The 17,129-nt window shown below is 36.2% G+C and overlaps 1 protein-coding gene and 1 long non-coding RNA gene across 4 annotated transcripts; one reads left to right on the forward strand and one right to left on the reverse strand.

The window, feature by feature from the left end:
• The first annotated feature begins 1,239 nt into the window (after positions 1–1,239).
• LOC109154307 lies at positions 1,240–4,444 on the forward strand. 3 transcript variants are annotated; one of them, XM_019302129.1, is made up of 9 exons: positions 1,240–1,852; positions 2,053–2,057; positions 2,282–2,362; positions 2,871–2,921; positions 3,414–3,486; positions 3,590–3,604; positions 3,705–3,743; positions 3,865–4,044; positions 4,177–4,444. In XM_019302129.1, the coding sequence occupies exons 3-9, from the start codon at positions 2,297–2,299 to the stop codon at positions 4,212–4,214; spliced, it is 462 nt and encodes a 153-aa protein (XP_019157674.1). In that variant the 5' UTR covers positions 1,240–1,852; positions 2,053–2,057; positions 2,282–2,296; the 3' UTR covers positions 4,215–4,444. The 3 variants fall into 3 exon arrangements, 1 of the variants encoding a protein (XP_019157674.1); XR_002049676.1 differs by lacking the exons at positions 1,240–1,852; positions 2,053–2,057; positions 2,282–2,362; positions 3,590–3,604 and having other exon boundaries at positions 2,737–2,921; positions 3,609–3,743; XR_002049677.1 differs by lacking the exons at positions 1,240–1,852; positions 2,053–2,057; positions 2,282–2,362; positions 3,414–3,486; positions 3,590–3,604 and having other exon boundaries at positions 2,737–2,921; positions 3,609–3,743.
• Positions 3,330–3,633, reverse strand: LOC109154309. The gene is made up of 2 exons (XR_002049678.1): positions 3,545–3,633; positions 3,330–3,380 (listed from the first exon to the last, which is right to left on the reverse strand). It is a non-coding gene; the product is annotated as an uncharacterized LOC109154309 (long non-coding RNA).
• Positions 4,445–17,129: the final 12,685 nt, after the last annotated feature.

Raw genomic sequence — 17,129 nt, forward strand, 5'->3', positions numbered from 1 at the left:
AACCATAGCCCCAGGGTTTGATGGAGAATATGAGGAAAAAATTTTAGAATTACCTGTCATATGGTCACTAGCTCCGGAGTCAATGACCCACTGTGTAGATGAAGAAGACACACATGCAATAGGATTACCTGTTTGGACAAAGGTTCCAGAGGAAGGCGGTTTATTGGATGGAAACTGGGGTGGAGACTGCACAAAAGGAGACACCTTCGGTTGATTGAATGCTGCTAACTCCTCATTTGTCATAACCACCATATGTCCTTCAGGCCCAAAGGTTGTGTTAGCAAATCTTTGCTGTCTGGGTGGTTTAGGAAATTGATTCTTGAAATGTCCTGGTTCTCCACAATTGAAACATACCCTTGGTCTTCCACGACCTCCGCCACTGCCCCTTCCTCCACGTCCTCGATGGCGACCACCTCCACCTCGACTATTGTACACTTCATTAGTGTACTTCCCTTGTGACACAAATGTACTTCCTTCGTTATTGCTTCCTTGTGATATAAAAACATTTTTCTCGGGAGGTTCATCAGTACTTACTGATGCATTCTGTATCTGAGAGAATACTTGATCCAATGATCCTAACTCCTTGTTTCCCAACAATTGTGACCTAAGAACCTCATATTCTTTGTCAAGCCCAGAAATCCAGCTAAAGGCAATTAATTGATCACGTTGTGCTTTCATTGTCTTTACATCAGTTGTAATAGGCATCGCAGTACACAAAGCTTCACTTAAACTTTTGAAATCATAATAGTAGTCTCGTAGATCTCGACCCTTTTGATTCGGACGATAGACATCCTGAGACAACTGATACAGTTTCCTCAAATTACTTGACCCACTAAACCATTCAGACACTAGATCCCATACTGCTTTAACCGTGGTACAATGTTGCATTGATAAGATCACTTTCCTATCAATACAATTAATTACCCGGGATAACAAAGCTTTATCATCGGCCTCCCACTCCTTATTATCCGGAGGACAATCTTCATTTAAATGGTCACCTTTACCCATCCCATCTAAATTAATTTTGACTAAAAATTTCCATTCAGCAAAATTAGACTCATCACCAGCCAGAACTACATCAATTAATTTAGATGGAGTAGACACAAGTGTAATACTTTTGTTTTCTGCCATAATATGTAAGTGCCCCAAAAAAAAACTTATTCCAAGTTCACACTCACTGAACTTCCAGTACAGTATTCCAACAATACTCCAAAGGCAAAACAAGGCAAAAAAGGAAACAAAATTACCGCATAGTAGCAGGGCTGACTTCCCTCTTCGCACAGTACCGCACATCAGGTTCCTTCTCTCCCTCGCGAAGGAAACGGACTTGCTCGAAACTTCTTTGTCTCCACTCAGACGGACTCTACTCTTCACGGCGAGCCCACCAGTGAAGCCGCCGTCGAAGATGGTTGCCGGAAAACTCTTCACGCGCCGGCACGTGGGTCGGCGAGCAGGTTGCTCCGGTGGCGCGTGGCGGCGCGTGGCTGCTCCGGTGACGTTGCGACTCGAGCTCCGGCGTCGTCCTCCTACTCTGAGCCAGGCCCACTACCTCACTCTCACCACCCGCTCTGATACCATGTAGAAAACTAAAAGGAAGAAGCTTTGAACACTGACCTTGTTTCTTATTTCTCTATTTTCTGTGTATTTCTTCACTGCTACACCTCAAATATATATACTACAACAATGGACAGTTTATAGACTCTTCACTTCCTAGTCTTTATTTCTATGCCTTTCTATCTTCTATAACTGTTTATCTTTAACAGAATTTAAGTGGAAAGTGTTGTAAGCTCTAAGAAGAAAGTGACTGAGGAATTTTTAAATTTTGGGCTTATTATAAACTTATAAAGCCAAGGTATGAAACTTGTGGTTAAACTTCATATTACTTTGTAGTTTTATTTAAAGAGTTCATTCCAGCTTTAACTCATCAACTATTTCATTTGTACTTCCAATCATCAACTTCAAAATCAATCAAAATTTGGTACCTGAGTTTTTACAACTTGCCACTTTAGTCTTATAGTCAGACACTAAATTTTGTTCTTGTTGGGCTAAAAGTGGCAAGTTTTCAAAGTTGTTAGGTATTTAAATGTAATTGACTTTTGAGGTTGATAACCACAAAAGTGGAAAATCCAATAGGTCATTTATTGTAATTTTGTCCAAAGAGAATTAAGAAGGTTTTCTGATGGGTTGCAATTGAATTTGAACTTCACTTTATCTTTCAGCTTGTAGGTTCCTGGCTGAAGTTAATAAGATCATCGTTGCTGAATCAGTTCTGATCTTTGTTGCTTTTCATGAGTTCATGCACTGGCTAATGTTGATGAAGTTGATAAGCATACCCCAAGTGTTGAAGAAAACTGTGAAGGAAGTGTTGAAAGCTTTGAAGAATCCCATTTTGGGGAGCTCTGCCGATGCCTGTTGTTTCATTCACATTCAACTATGTTGATAGTACTCAATTGTATTTGAAGGTTTTGATTCTTCTCTTGTGATTTCTGCAAACAACATTCAACAGAAGCTCCTGAAAAGGGAAGATCGTAACTTCAAGTTCTTGATCTCAGAACTAAGGTTTTGAAATATCAGTTTTATCTTCTGATTATTGTATGGATTAATTTCTTTTTTTCCTTATTCTCATGTTGTATTATGTTTCTAGGTTGGATTGCCAAATAATCAAAGGGTCTAAAGAAGAAAGTGTTGAATTGCCAAATAATGAAGGGTTTGAAGAAGAAAGTGCTGAACGGCCAAATAATGAGTGGTCTGAAGCAGAGTGTTAAATTGCCAAATAATGAAGTAAATCTTGAATTTTCATCTTATCTGAGTCATGAAGAAGAAAGGCCAAAAGCTTTAAGGAAGAAAGTGATGGATGCTTTGAAGAAGAAAGTAATGAAATGTTTGAGAAGAGAGTGACTGAAGAATTCAAGAAAGCCAAGGTACCTATGGAATATCTACATCAGATTCCTTAATAACGAATTATATCCAGTTTTATTTAAACTTAATATCCTCTGCCACTATTTTTTGGGAAGATGGTTTTGATGCGTGTGGTGTTTTGATGCCTAATCTGGTAAATACTGTAAGATGCTTTTTGCTAACTGTATTTGTAGTCAACAAATATACAAATGATCATTTTCTCGTAAAGCACCTATATCATCCACCTCGGAGCCATTAGCCATAAGAACTTTAGTTCCTTTCTTCCCAAACCTTTTTTCTGCATTCAAGACATAATGTTTCATTGCATAAACCAGTCATTATAATTAAGGATTTGTTGCCTGCAATACTCAAAAGTTCTTGAATTGAATCGGGAAGGTGGACCAGCTTGCCTCTGTGTTCTTCTTCTTTTAGTTCATCATGTGGATGATGCCCGTGCATTATCACTCTTGTCGGAAATGTTCCTGATGATGCAATAGTTGTTTTGTTTCATTCAGGTTATCAAGAAATTAAATAGGACAAGATGGGAGGAATCAAATCCGAACTTCTCAGTAGCTGTAGTGTGTAAAAGTATTCCTCTTAGAGCATTTTTGCTTCCTATTTTGAACGATGTGGCTAGTTAGCTTACTGTTTTCTTGTTGGTTTTGTCCTTCATTGCTTTCTGGTCCCTCAAGTTCAGCAATTATCTGCAGGAGAAAAGAAATCGCCTTAGGAAACGTGTGCATTCCTGTTTGGTTTGGTAGTTAATACGGGTTTTCAACGCTTCCATGTCACTTGATTGCTCTACACATTATTGTTTGGATCTCCCAGGAACTCTGTTACCAAAGGTATCTCTTCCAACTCCTCTTTTCATAGTCCCCTCAAATGCTGAGCACAAGACATTTTGTCGGGATGGTGAGTTGAACAAAAAGAATGACTAAATAACAGTTAGTAGATGGTTATATACAGGAGTGGCCGCAATGATGAAATCTTGTCGCAGTTACCTGACGAAAATTGGAAATAATTTTCTTCCGGTCGTCAGTAAGAGGCTGCAGCAACTGCTTGAAGTGATGATGACTGATGCGGATGACCTGAGAAAGCCTCTTGATTACGAAACATTTTTGACAGGAACTGTTTACTTCAGTTTATGTTAGTGAACAATCCCGTTTGCTTTTGCATATGATTTAACTTCTCTGCTTTCAGAATTTGGAATTGTATCAAATCGAAGCTATAACAACTAACCTGTTCTGTTCCGTTTTTGTACGCTAAAACATCCTGCAGTTGTAAAAGGTTGTAAGGATACTAGGTTGCAGAAGTAGAAGGGAAGCAGAAGAGAAGAACAATACAAACCACTGCACCAGATACAATGACATAGAAATCTGTTGGTATTTCGTTTTGGATAATGATATCAACTTTGGGTGGAAAGTATTCTGCTTTTAGTTCAGATACCTGTGTAACAACCATAAAAACACCTATGTTGTTAATTTTGCAGATCAAGATTTGGAACAAGGATGAAGTCCATTAATGCTGATCTGATGAAGATTGTAAAGAAAACATGTTACCAACTGAAGAATGAAGTCCTTAGATACACCCTTGAAGCTGTAGGTGTTTTCGAGAGTTGAACAAAACAGGTGCTGAGCAATGGCAGATCTTATCGCCTTCGGCAGGTCTTCCAGCACTTGTTGCTGCAACTCTGCTGTCTTAAATTTCAGTGTCATATGAGCCAGCATTTGTTCCTTCAGCCCTTCTGGAAGTCGATTCTTGCTCGCGTATCCTAGTATATTGTTGATGGCATCTCTCTGCACAAAAACATCCAACAATTAGAGCAACACTCCACCATCATGTCCCCACAGGTAGCTCAGTTGGTTCTTAAGTGACAGATTGTGGACAAGAACATAAGATTGAGCCATGTCAGTTGCAAGTGGGGGAGTTTCACCCTCTTGTAGGGTGGCTCCGTTTGGACACCAGGTCTTGGTCCTTTTACCTAATGGATTGCTGAGTCACGGTCGCAGAATCAACGTGATCTCTACCTCCACAATCCTATGCCGGGATGTGGGGACCCTTGGGGTGGGCAAGACTCCACCCACCATTATGCAGGTCGTTGAATCACCAGTAGTTCCGTTGGTTCCTAGGTAGCAAATTGTGGACAAGGATGCAGGATCTAGCCTTGATAGCTGCAAGTGTGGGAGTGGCTCCTTGTAAACATCAAATACTGGTCCTCCCACTTATGGACCGCTGAGTCACTGCGATTTACACCTTCACAAACCTTTGTCAGGGTATGGGGGCCCTTGGGGTGAGGGATTTCGTCTTTTGTGTGGGCAAGGGCAAGACTCCATCATGCAGGAATGGGCTAGTAACATATTTGCAACCATAATTTCTGTGAAGAAAAAGGATAAGTACCGTGGCAAAAGTTCTCACTGCACTATGGACAATGAGATTGGTCATATTTCCAATCAAGTAAGCTATGAGGCCAATGTTGAAGAGCATGTAGAAAATGGTGAAGACCTTCTCTACAGTATTACGGGCACACAGATCTCCATAGCCGACTGTAGTGAGAGTGACAAGGGACCAATACACAGAGTAAACCAAACCACACACTTCTATCTTTGAAATCTTGAACCTTAAATCCAATCCATGTATTGTATGAATCATGGTAGTGTGTTGCAAGCCAGAAGTAGAAGCATCCGGCAGAGTGGACCGCAAATAAATTCACCTCAGATGAGAACTCTCACTGTCAGATTTAAACTTTTAGTTGAGATAAAACACATATTTTAATGTATTGTACATACGCATATTAGCTTGAGGGTTCTCGTCCAGAAGTAGCTAAAGCGAGTGTCCTTCTCTAGTCGGGAGAAGAATACACTGATTTGACGGAGCCGCCATAGTCGAAACAGGTTGAGAAAGCCGAACACCTGACCATGGTGCACTTTGCCGGTGATTAGGCCGTATATGATTTGGAAGGGTATAGTTGAAGCTATATCCATCGGGAAACCCAGACGTGTAACATACCTTCAAGCAACATGAAATATTGCTTTCATGATCATATGTAAAAGTGTGCAAGTTATATTATGCATGACATGTTAATTAGTATGTAGATTCACTTATATGTTGTGCTAAATAAGTCCATTTACTTGGATTAATTAGATCGAGTTTTTCATTTGGAGAATCTGAACAATTTTTTTTTTTTTTTTTTTTTTTGTTATTTTTATGAATTATCGGAAGTGGTCAATAACATCAGCTACCAATAGATTACCTCAAAGCAATTTTGGTGTGATCATCCACAAGCAAATAAGTAGATTTGTCCAAGTATGCTACAAAGAAAGTGAGGATGATATCAACACCAAAGAAAGCATCCACCACTAAGTCAATGGGCTGGAATGACCCCGTTGCCACCTTTCTAAATGTGAGCTCGAATGGGGATGACCATGTAGAGTACACCACTAAGATCACAAGAAATACTTGCCACACTCTACAATCGATTCAAAATTAGATAAATGTGTATAAACAGAGATTTTGAAATTAACAATCCAATTTAGATTAGATTGATTCATTCTATGCTTTTCGGTTGGTTTTTGGATTGACGGGTCTAGCCAAGTTAAAGTACTTGATTTAGTACATAAATATGTCACAATAGAATATTATAAATAAGTCAATTAAATAAGAAAAACTTTCATATAAAATTAAATTTGAAACTTTGTAATTACCCGATTAACTCAATCAATACAAATGGGGTTGCCTCCATTCACATAAATCCCTAGTTGAATGCTTATTACACTCGCAAAAGGGACATCCAATGTGTGATGTGTTTATTACACTCGCAAAAGGGACATTTTTTTTTTTGTCAAGTCATGAGCTGTCCTGAGCAAACCCTAACTATAGGAGGCACCTTTTGTTGGAGATTTATATAGTAATGGAGATTAATATTTCAGATGGACTACCATGAAAAGCTTAAATAATATTTGGTGTTGTGGAGTTATAAATATTATTTTAGTTTGGTAGAAAGTAAGTTGGGAAATATGAATGTTGCGTACAAATTGTTGTGCACAAATCGTTATTCTAACGATGGATTCGGCTGTATCAAGTTTGTTAATTTAACGAATCGGAAGATTCGGGTGAAACGAGTTGATACGTTCTGTTCAATTCGTGCTTAACGAAAGGAAGGTTTCGGATCACGTTGTTGAATTACACGAATCCTTGGATGGTTTTCCTTTCGGCCTTGCCGCATGGTTTTTTCCTTTCGGGCGCATGAAATTAACGAAACAAGTCATTGTACAATCTTTCGTGTTTAACATTTTGAGTGTTGGAAACGAAACAAGTTTGGCCGAATTGTTTGACGATACAAATCAATAGCTTTGGTTTGCTGCATGCAATTTCGTACATATACATATATATTATTTATTTCTTTGTATGGCATGCAGGCTTGCTTACATGCATCAAAGTCATAAATAAATAAATAAATAAATAAATAAATAAATAAATATATATATATATATATATATATATATATATATATATATATATATATTATATGTAATTGTTATTTTCCCATGCTTGATATATCAGATAAGATATATCTTATGGAAGTTAAGTTTTAAATTTAAATAATTAACTTTCATGTAACTTCTCCTAACTGCTATATTTATTTTATATAAATATCTGGAGAAACATCTGAAGAATGCAGAGAAAAAGGAAAATCAACATGCAATTGATGGAGGCAATCAACTTGCAGGAAACTAAGATACTTCACAGGCTTACAGTTCTACAGGAAATTCTCAAACGAAGCAACTTGAGAATTTCATTCATCTTCTTGTATCCCATAAGATTAAATCTTGAACCTTGTTGCTTTTATAGAGGGAGATTTAAAGCTTATAGGAAAGTGATTACACGCCTGAAGATATCAAATGATCCAGTTTTTGTTCCCTGTTGTATTCTGTATTCTTGTTGTATCTCTATTGTATTACAGATTACAAGCACTTTATCCAACAATCTATAAGCTTTAAAGTTTCTAAATCTGTGATCATGGTCTTGTCTCGAAAGTTTTGAAGACAAGATGCCAGGCGTGAAAGAACAGTTTCCAATCACGGAAATATTTCGGAATGAGAATTTCGAATTTGGTGGTAAGGATGACAGAAATCACTTTCTACTGTACAAGAAGGCTTTTCTTGCGATTTTTGCATGTTATTCATGGCATGCTGTGTACATGTTGTACATGTGGATTAAATGCATGTTGTACAGTTTTTGGTTTCATCTTCACTTAAAATCATGGGGCATCAAGTGATGCCAAGATGATTAGTGAGACATGTAAAATGATTTTATTTAAATAAATCATTTTGTTAGTCATGATTTAATTGGCATGAGAAGATTTGTACTTTCCTAGAGTGGGTGTGTGGTTTTTAGCGCATCAAAGGCTGGAAGATATGGACTATCAAGGCAAATACAAGTTACAGGATGAGATTGGTACATTACCTTCTTTATATTTGTCTCGGCCTCGGCAGGTACGTAAGTTTTATTTTACTTACTAGTTATGTTCTGGTTTCTGTCTAGAAGGTATGCATGCGATTCTTTTGAGTTTTTGCATAGCTTGCCAGTACAAGGATATCTTTATGCATGTATATAAATATTTTTATATTGAGACTCTGTCTCGGTTGCATGCATAGTATACAAGATACATGTATAATATGTTGGATCTTGGTGTGCTGTATATTGTCAAATTTGGTGTAGTTTGGTGTTGTAAATATTTCTGGTATCATTTGCATGGATACAGAGTTGCATAATGATAAGATGAAATTATTTTTATTTTTTCATGCATGAAATATTGGTATTTTAGCACACAGATGTTTTTATCCTTGTGAAAGTTTTTGAAATATTATGTTATTAATATTTCTAATAAAGACAGAAATGCCTTCGAAATATTCTAGTATATTTCTAATGAAGGCATGTAGAAAGTTTTATGCATGAAGTATGCATAATGAAATTCATAAAATTTATGAATATCTTTAACATAAAGTTTCTCATTTTGAGAATGTGTTAAAATTCTGAAAGCCAAAAAGTTTACTAGTTTATCTAGTATGAAAATTGACAGTGAAAAGAATTTCAAATTTAATCATGGATTATGATTTAAGTTGGTATGGTTCTTCAGTTTAGAAGAAACATGAAAAGTTAAAAGCTTTAAATGAAAAATGGTTTCTTCTCCAAAGTGAATGGATATTCTTGAATGGAGGAGGTTTATCAGTATATGATTTTTCCAAAGTAGTTGGTATTCCAAATGGAGGAGGTTTAATTTTTTTATTTAAGGAATCACTCACTGTTAATAAGTTCAACATGATGATTGAAATTCTTGGTTATAGAATTTGTAGGATATAAATATTTATTGACTAGGAACCTATTAAGTGGGTTCCGGTATAATCAATTGAATATTTTATTTCACCATTTCATTAATAGAATATTAAAATTCTATCAATCATCATGTTCAGTTGGCTAGTGGATGGGATTGAAAGGAATTTTGATATACTTGAATAAAACCATTAATTATGGTTTAGTATATTTAATAGAAAATTCCATCCTGGAAAGATATTCTAATGCCAGTTGAAAGTCTAATCATGAAACTTTTTCCTCAGTTAGCAGATGGATATTTCTGTTTGGAGGAGGTGTTGTTTTATGGGTTTATAAAAAAGCAAAGTTGCTTTTTCAACTACGGCATCTGAATTTTGTGTGTTGGCTTTAACATGCAAGAAGTTGATTGGCTAAGGAATTTGATTATTTAGATTCCGGTTTGGCTAAAACCGATGTCACCAGTTTTAGTACATTGTGACAGCGCTACTACACTGGCCAAAGCATATAACAATAAGTTATAATGGCAAGTTAAGACACATAGGCATGAGATATAGCTATGTGCGGGAGCTCCTAAGTTATGGTGTTGTAGCACTGGACTTGGTACAGTCCCGGTTTTAACGGATCCGTTTGCAAGTGTCCTTGCAAGGGACATGGTTCATCGGAAGGGATACGGAAAGCCTAAATTAAAATTGCAAATGAAGGAAAGCTCAACTCACGTCTAAGTTATTACGTTAGACCTTGAGTTCAATGTAGATGAGTACTTCATTTTGTGATTGCAAGCATCAAAAGTTTAAATTAAAATTTGTATCCAAAGAAAAGGTGATGCTTGGTTCTGCATTGTTGTAGGGATGTGTTTTTACTCTTAACTGATCTTTTGAAAAAATGCAAGGTGCAGTGCATGATATAAAAGATTAGCCTCTGTGAGCATGAAGTGTGGCCGCTTCAAACAAGTTTGGGCTTTACTTGGTACGTGCTCATTAATGGATACGGACACATGGCCTTTATAGTGTCAAGTTACAGTGAGTTGTAATGACTGTAAAACTTGTGTGTGTTATATCTACGTTTCTTCAAAGAGACTGCGTGATTCAAGGTTCGTCCATCACTGCAATCCGAATTAATGTAACGCATATAATACTAAGTGAAAGTTCAATCTCTAAGACACTTTCATTTATGCATGAGTTTTGCATTTATCTTGGTAAAGTATTAGTCTTTACTATATAAATGGAGGAGGAATGTTGGAGATTTATATAGTAATGGAGATTAATATTTCAAATGGACTACCATGAAAAGCTTAAATAATATTTGGTGTTGTGGAGTTATAAATATTATTTTAGTTTGGTAGAAAGTAAGTTGGGAAATATGAATGTTGCGTACAAATTGTTGTGCACAAATCGTTATTCTAACGATGGATTCGGCTGTATCAAGTTTGTTAATTTAACGAATCGGAAGATTCGGGTGAAACGAGTTGATACGTTCTGTTCAATTCGTGCTTAACGAAAGGAAGGTTTCGGATCACGTTGTTGAATTACACGAATCCTTGGATGGTTTTCCTTTCGGCCTTGCCGCATGGTTTTTTCCTTTCGGGCGCATGAAATTAACGAAACAAGTCATTGTACAATCTTTCGTGTTTAACATTTTGAGTGTTGGAAACGAAACAAGTTTGGCCGAATTGTTTGACAATACAAATCAATAGCTTTGGTTTGCTGCATGCAATTTCGTACATATACATATATATTATTTATTTCTTTGTATGGCATGCAGGCTTGCTTACATGCATCAAAGTCATAAATAAATAAATAAATATATATATATATATATATATATATATATATATATATATATTATATGTAATTGTTATTTTCCCATGCTTGATATATCAGATAAGATATATCTTATGGAAGTTAAGTTTTAAATTTAAATAATTAACTTCCATGTAACTTCTCCTAACTGCTATATTTATTTTATATAAATATCTGGAGAAACATCTGAAGAATGCAGAGAAAAAGGAAAATCAACATGCAATTGATGGAGGCAATCAACTTGCAGGAAACCAAGATACTTCACAGGCTTACAGTTCTACAGGAAATTCTCAAACGAAGCAACTTGAGAATTTCATTCATCTTCTTGTATCCCATAAGATTAAATCTTGAACCTTGTTGCTTTTATAGAGGGAGATTTAAAGCTTATAGGAAAGTGATTACACGCCTGAAGATATCAAATGATCCAATTTTTGTTCCCTGTTGTATTATGTATTCTTGTTGTATCTCTATTGTATTACAGATTACAAGCACTTTATCCAACACCTTTAAGCTCGTACTATATTCAGAGCCTGGCCAATTAAGGGACAAAGTGTTGGTCAAATTGATTTTTTCATACGAGAGGGGTTCGAACTCTTGATTTCTCTTAAAGAATGAGAGTGCACAACTATTCACACCAACCAAGTTAGTTCTAAAAGGGACATCCTACATGTGATGTTGTCCACTATTAAAGGTGCATTTGGAATTACTATTACAGCACGTTTGGTTCAAGAAATGAATTTTGAGGTAATAGGAATGTTATTCCATAAGGAATGGAATAGGCAAGGAATAGAATAGGAATTGTATTCTATTGTTTGGTTCGCGGAAGGAATAGACTTTAGGAATTATATTACAGTGTTTGGTTGATTTAAGAAATAGAAATAAAATATATTTTAAAAGACATAAATACCCTTATAAAAATATGTGATGGTGGCGGCGGTGGTGGTGGTGGTGGCGGTGGTGGTGATGGTGGTGGCGGCGGTGGTGGTGGTGGTGGGGTGGTAGTGGTGGTGGTGGCGGTGGCAGTGGTGAGGGTGACGGTGGTGGTGGGGGCGACGACGGTTGTCGCGGTGGTGGTGGTGGTAGCGGTGGTGCTGCTGGGTGGTGGTTCTGGTGGCGGTGGTGGTGGTGGCGGCGGCGGCGATGGTGGTGGCGGTGGTGGTGATGGTGGTGGTGGCGGTGGTGGTGCTGCGGTGGTAGTGGTGGTGGTGGCGATGGCGGTGGTGTGGGCAGCGGTGGTGGTGGGGGCGGCAACGGTTGTGGCGATGGTGGTGGTGGTGGCGGCGGCGGCGATGGTGGTGGTGGCGGCGGCGGCAGTGATGGTGGTGGTGGCGACGACGGTGGTGAAATAGGATAAATTTATATATAGGATAAAAAAATTAGGTTAAAGAAATGGGTAAAAAAAAAATAGATTCTAAAATCTATTCCTGAGCGTTCAGTAATCGGCTAATACCAGGGGGGCCCTAGTAATAGCTATTACCTTATTTGAGGTAATAGGCTGTTACCAGGAATATTATTCCTGGTAATAGAAATGGTTACCAAACAATCAATCGTTATGCGTTGGACCCGTGTCCAGCATGCATGCTGGACACGGGTAACAGTGCCGTTAGGCACTGTTATCTCCTTTTTTTTTTCTTTTTTTTTTTTAAAATTTCAGACCGCTTCGTTATAGGAGTATATGTTCATAATTTTATTACTATATGTTAATAACAGTACATTCATAACTCCATAACTGTACATTCATAACTCCATAACTCCATAATTGTACATTCATAATTTTCGAAGCTCTATGTTCACAATTTTAGAGCTCTATGTTCATAATTTTATCACTATATGTTCATAATTGTAAGTTCATAATGTCAAAGCTCTTTGTTCATAATTCGATCAATAACTGTACATTCATAATTCCATAACTGTAGATTCATAATCTCATAACTGTAGATTCATAACTCCATAACTGTAGATTCATAACTCTATAACTGTACATTCATAACTCCATAACTGTACATTCATAATCTTCGAAGCTCTATATTCACAATTTTAAAGCTCCATGGTCATAATTTTATCACTATATGTTCATAATTGTAAGTTCATAATGTTAGAGCTCTGTGTTCATAATTTCATAATTGCATAACTGTACATTCATAACGGCATAACTGTACATTCATAATCCAAAAAAAAATAACGCCGTTAACGGCAAAACGCGCGCGAATTTTTTATTTTTTTTATAACTAAATGACGCGTTTTTTTTTTTTTGAAAAACGACGTCGTTTTGGGCCCGTGTCCACAATTCATTGTGGACACGGGTCCAGGGCATAATTTGCCCCAAACAATAGAATAGGCCTATTACTGGGAATGCTATGCCATTCCCGGCCTATTCCATGAACCAAACGGGCCATTAGAGTAGTTAAAGCGGTTTACTGCTTCAACCGTTTTCATAATTAAGGTCATTTAGATGAATAATTTTCTTTACAAAATAGTATTTGTCTATATTCCTTCAACCACCCATTAAGAATAGAGGTGTCATCATATTGCATAATAGTTGATATGAATAATTTTTTTTTTTAATTAACTAGAGAAGTAAAAGTCTATAAGATCGATCCAACTACTATCCCAAACAAAGTTTGTATATAAGTTAACTTCAATGACAACAGTTCGACTTTTACTATTTATAAAATATGTATATCATTTAACTTCAATGACATTGGTCCAGCTCTCCACTATTTCTAGGCAATTTATCGGTCCATACAGCTGTGTGGACCACAATTTAAAAACATCATCGTAAATATTATAAGTAAAAATAATGTACAATATGTGTTAGAATAATGTACATTACGTGTTCAAATAATGTACATTATGTGTTGCTAGAGTAACAATGGACCAGTAGGTAGAGTAAGTGTAACCAAGCCATAAACTTCTATCCTTAAAATCTGGAACCTTAGATCCTATCCATGTCCTGTCTGAATCATGGTAGTGAGTTGCAAGCCAGAAGTAGAAGCACCCGGCCGAGTGGACCGCGAATAAAGTCACCTATAATCATCCGTTAAAAGTTCATTCAATCTGTTTAATTCGTTCATTTTAACTAAAAGTTTAAACTATATAAGTAAAGATTGCACATACACATATTAGCTTGAAAGTTCTAGTCCAAAAGTAGCTGAAGCGGGTGTCCTTCTCTAGCCTGGAGAAGAAGGCACTGACGCGGCAGAGCCGCCACAACCGAAGCAAGTTGAGAAAGCCGAACACCACACCACGCCATGCTTTGCCGGTGATTACGTGGTATATTGTTTGCAAGGGAAGAGTTGAAGCTAAATCCATTGGGAAACCAAGATGCGTGACATACCTTTAACCAATAACACGAAATATTTAATTTCTTTTATGATCATTTAAAAATGTACAAAATATAAGATTGAGAAGTGAAGGTGTGATACCTCAAAGCAATTTTCTTATGATCATCCACAAGCAAATAGGTAGATTTGTCCAAGTAAGCTACAAAGAAAGTGAGGATAATATCACTGCCAAAGAAAGTATCCACCACCAAGTCAACGGGTTGAAGAGACCCCGTTGCCACCTTTCTAAATGCAAGCTCGAATGGGGATGACCACACTAAATACACTACTAAGATCATTAGAAATACTTGTCACATCCTACAATATTAATATAATGTTAAAATTGATTTCAAATCAAATCAATTAATTTTTTTTTTTAAAAACCCCTCTTGTCAAAGACAGAGAAGGGTGGAGGGTGGGGTTTTTATTTTTATTTTATTTTAACTTGTTCAAAATTATTAAAATAGATTTACAATTAATTTTTTTAAATGTTACGGTCATGTCATGAGCCAATGACCACTACTATACGTGACTTTATGTTTAATTGCACGATTTTCGATTATTAATAGGCTCAAAGACCTAATTGTAGTTTTACATGTAGTTTGATCGTTAGGCTAACATTATTCCTGTAAATTTCTTCACTCTTAAAAATGGGTCCTACTTTGACATCATTCCATTTGCAAATCATATATTATTCACACCACATCCCTACAAATCTAATCAACTTTCAAAAGTGCGCCCAATATATTAAAATAACATTATTAATTATATTAAAATATTAAAAGTAAAAAAAATAAAATAAAATTTTAAAAAGAAATACAAAAAGCTGCCGCAGCAGCTTTTTTAGGGTTTGCAAATTTGCAAACCCATTTCATTAATATATATATGTATATATATATATATATATATATATATATATATATATATATATATGGGAAATTCTATTTGCACCACCTATTTTGCTATTTGACCACTATTAATAAATGTGGTCAAAGTAATATTTATTATTTTTATTTTTTTAAGAATAAACATATTTAAAAAAAAAAAAAGAAGAAGGAGGAGGAGATCCGTCACCTTCTCCGGTGAGAAGGCAGTCCGTCGCCTTCTCAACGGAGAAGGTGACAGATCTCCTCCTTTTTTTTTTTCTTTTTCTTTTTTTAATTATTTGTGTAATTATTTTTAAAATTTTTATTTTCAATACATATGTTTTTAAGTTTTATTTTCAATACATGTTTTTTTTGTTCAATACATTTTTTTTAACTTTCTATTTTCAATACTTGTTTTTGTTTATGGTTTAATTTTTAAATAAAAAATAATAATAATTAATTTTGTTATTTTAATATTTTTTATAACTTAAATTTGTTGTATACATTATTTTATCTTTTTTTATAAAGATATAATAAATTAAATTTGAATCGCTAAAAATTGTAAAAATACATTAACTTCAGAATAAAAAAATAAAAAACAAATTCATTCAATTTCAATCTAATATAACATTTTCCCGAGTACAATTAGAGCGTACATGCTCATTGTAACTTTCAATCCTATTCATATATGGAGTCATCCATGCATTTGCACAATCATATCTAAAATAAGTCCATTGTGGAGCAATAGTAGGCATTGGGTACCCTCCTGTCAATGTTACCTTAACATAATGATTATTATTAACATAACCAAGGGCTATTGCTACATGCTCGTACCAAGGTGGTGGGCTAGATCGGAGTGGTAAATATGTTGTACTGCCGGCCATACTCAAAACATGTAGTATCACATTGTATCGGGAAGCAATTAGTAAACCCATTTCCGGCATAGTCATCCAGTGCTCAACTGGTGCACACCGATCTTGTGCAAAAAAATTCAACATGTTATAGACATTATACCATCCTTGAGTTCCAAACATATCGGTATATTCCATCGTGTGAGACTCTAGTTCTTCGATTAAATTGGATCGAATTTTGAACCATTCGTCCTCTTTAAAACCGAGACAGAGAGCTACGGCTCGAAATCCACAGTTTCTGTCAGATCTCACATCTTGCACTTGCATGATGAAAGGATGGAATATAACCGGGAGTTGAAGAATATATGGATGGTAAAAATGTCTATCACCTGAAGTTGATGCAGCTGAACAACTATTCCGAGCTTGTTCTTGAAACTGAATATTATTTGGCTCAGCTTGAGTTTTTATGTAGATAGAGTTGTTATGAGAGATTTGTTTTTTGAAGTGGGATGCCCACGAACATTTATTTGCACGGCTGGCTCACGGATCGAAGTTGTAGATGGCGCGATCAACTCCCTCAACTTTCTCAATATGTTGAATTTACCAGTTCTTGATTGTTTCTTGAACTGATCCTTAAACATATGAAGCTCATGCTCAACACCAAAATCCTCATTGGTTAGAGAGATGGAAGATGATAAGTCGAGCTTCCTCCAAAACATATCAATCGAATCAAGTGGGATAGGCTTACCACTGTTAAAATATGTTACCAGCTCGTGTGCACATGGAAGCCCGCAACTTGTTCGCAATCGACATCCACAATTTTCAAAAGTAATCCCACCAGCCCGTGACCTCTCAAACTCATTAAAAATGAGATTCAGTGCATGAATAGACACAAATCCTCGCAATTCTTGAAAATGTGACGTGTTGAACCGATGTCGAATCACAATTTTGCTTTGTTCAAGACTTGATTTGATTGATGTGTCTTGTGACTGAATGACTCTATCGATATAAACCAATGATGTCTCCAAATCTGATTGCGATGACTCCAAGTATTTTTTTAAC

This window comes from Ipomoea nil, unplaced genomic scaffold, assembly GCF_001879475.1.
Source record: "Ipomoea nil cultivar Tokyo-kokei standard unplaced genomic scaffold, Asagao_1.1 scaffold2616, whole genome shotgun sequence".
Classification (NCBI taxonomy): Eukaryota; Viridiplantae; Streptophyta; class Magnoliopsida; order Solanales; family Convolvulaceae; genus Ipomoea; species Ipomoea nil.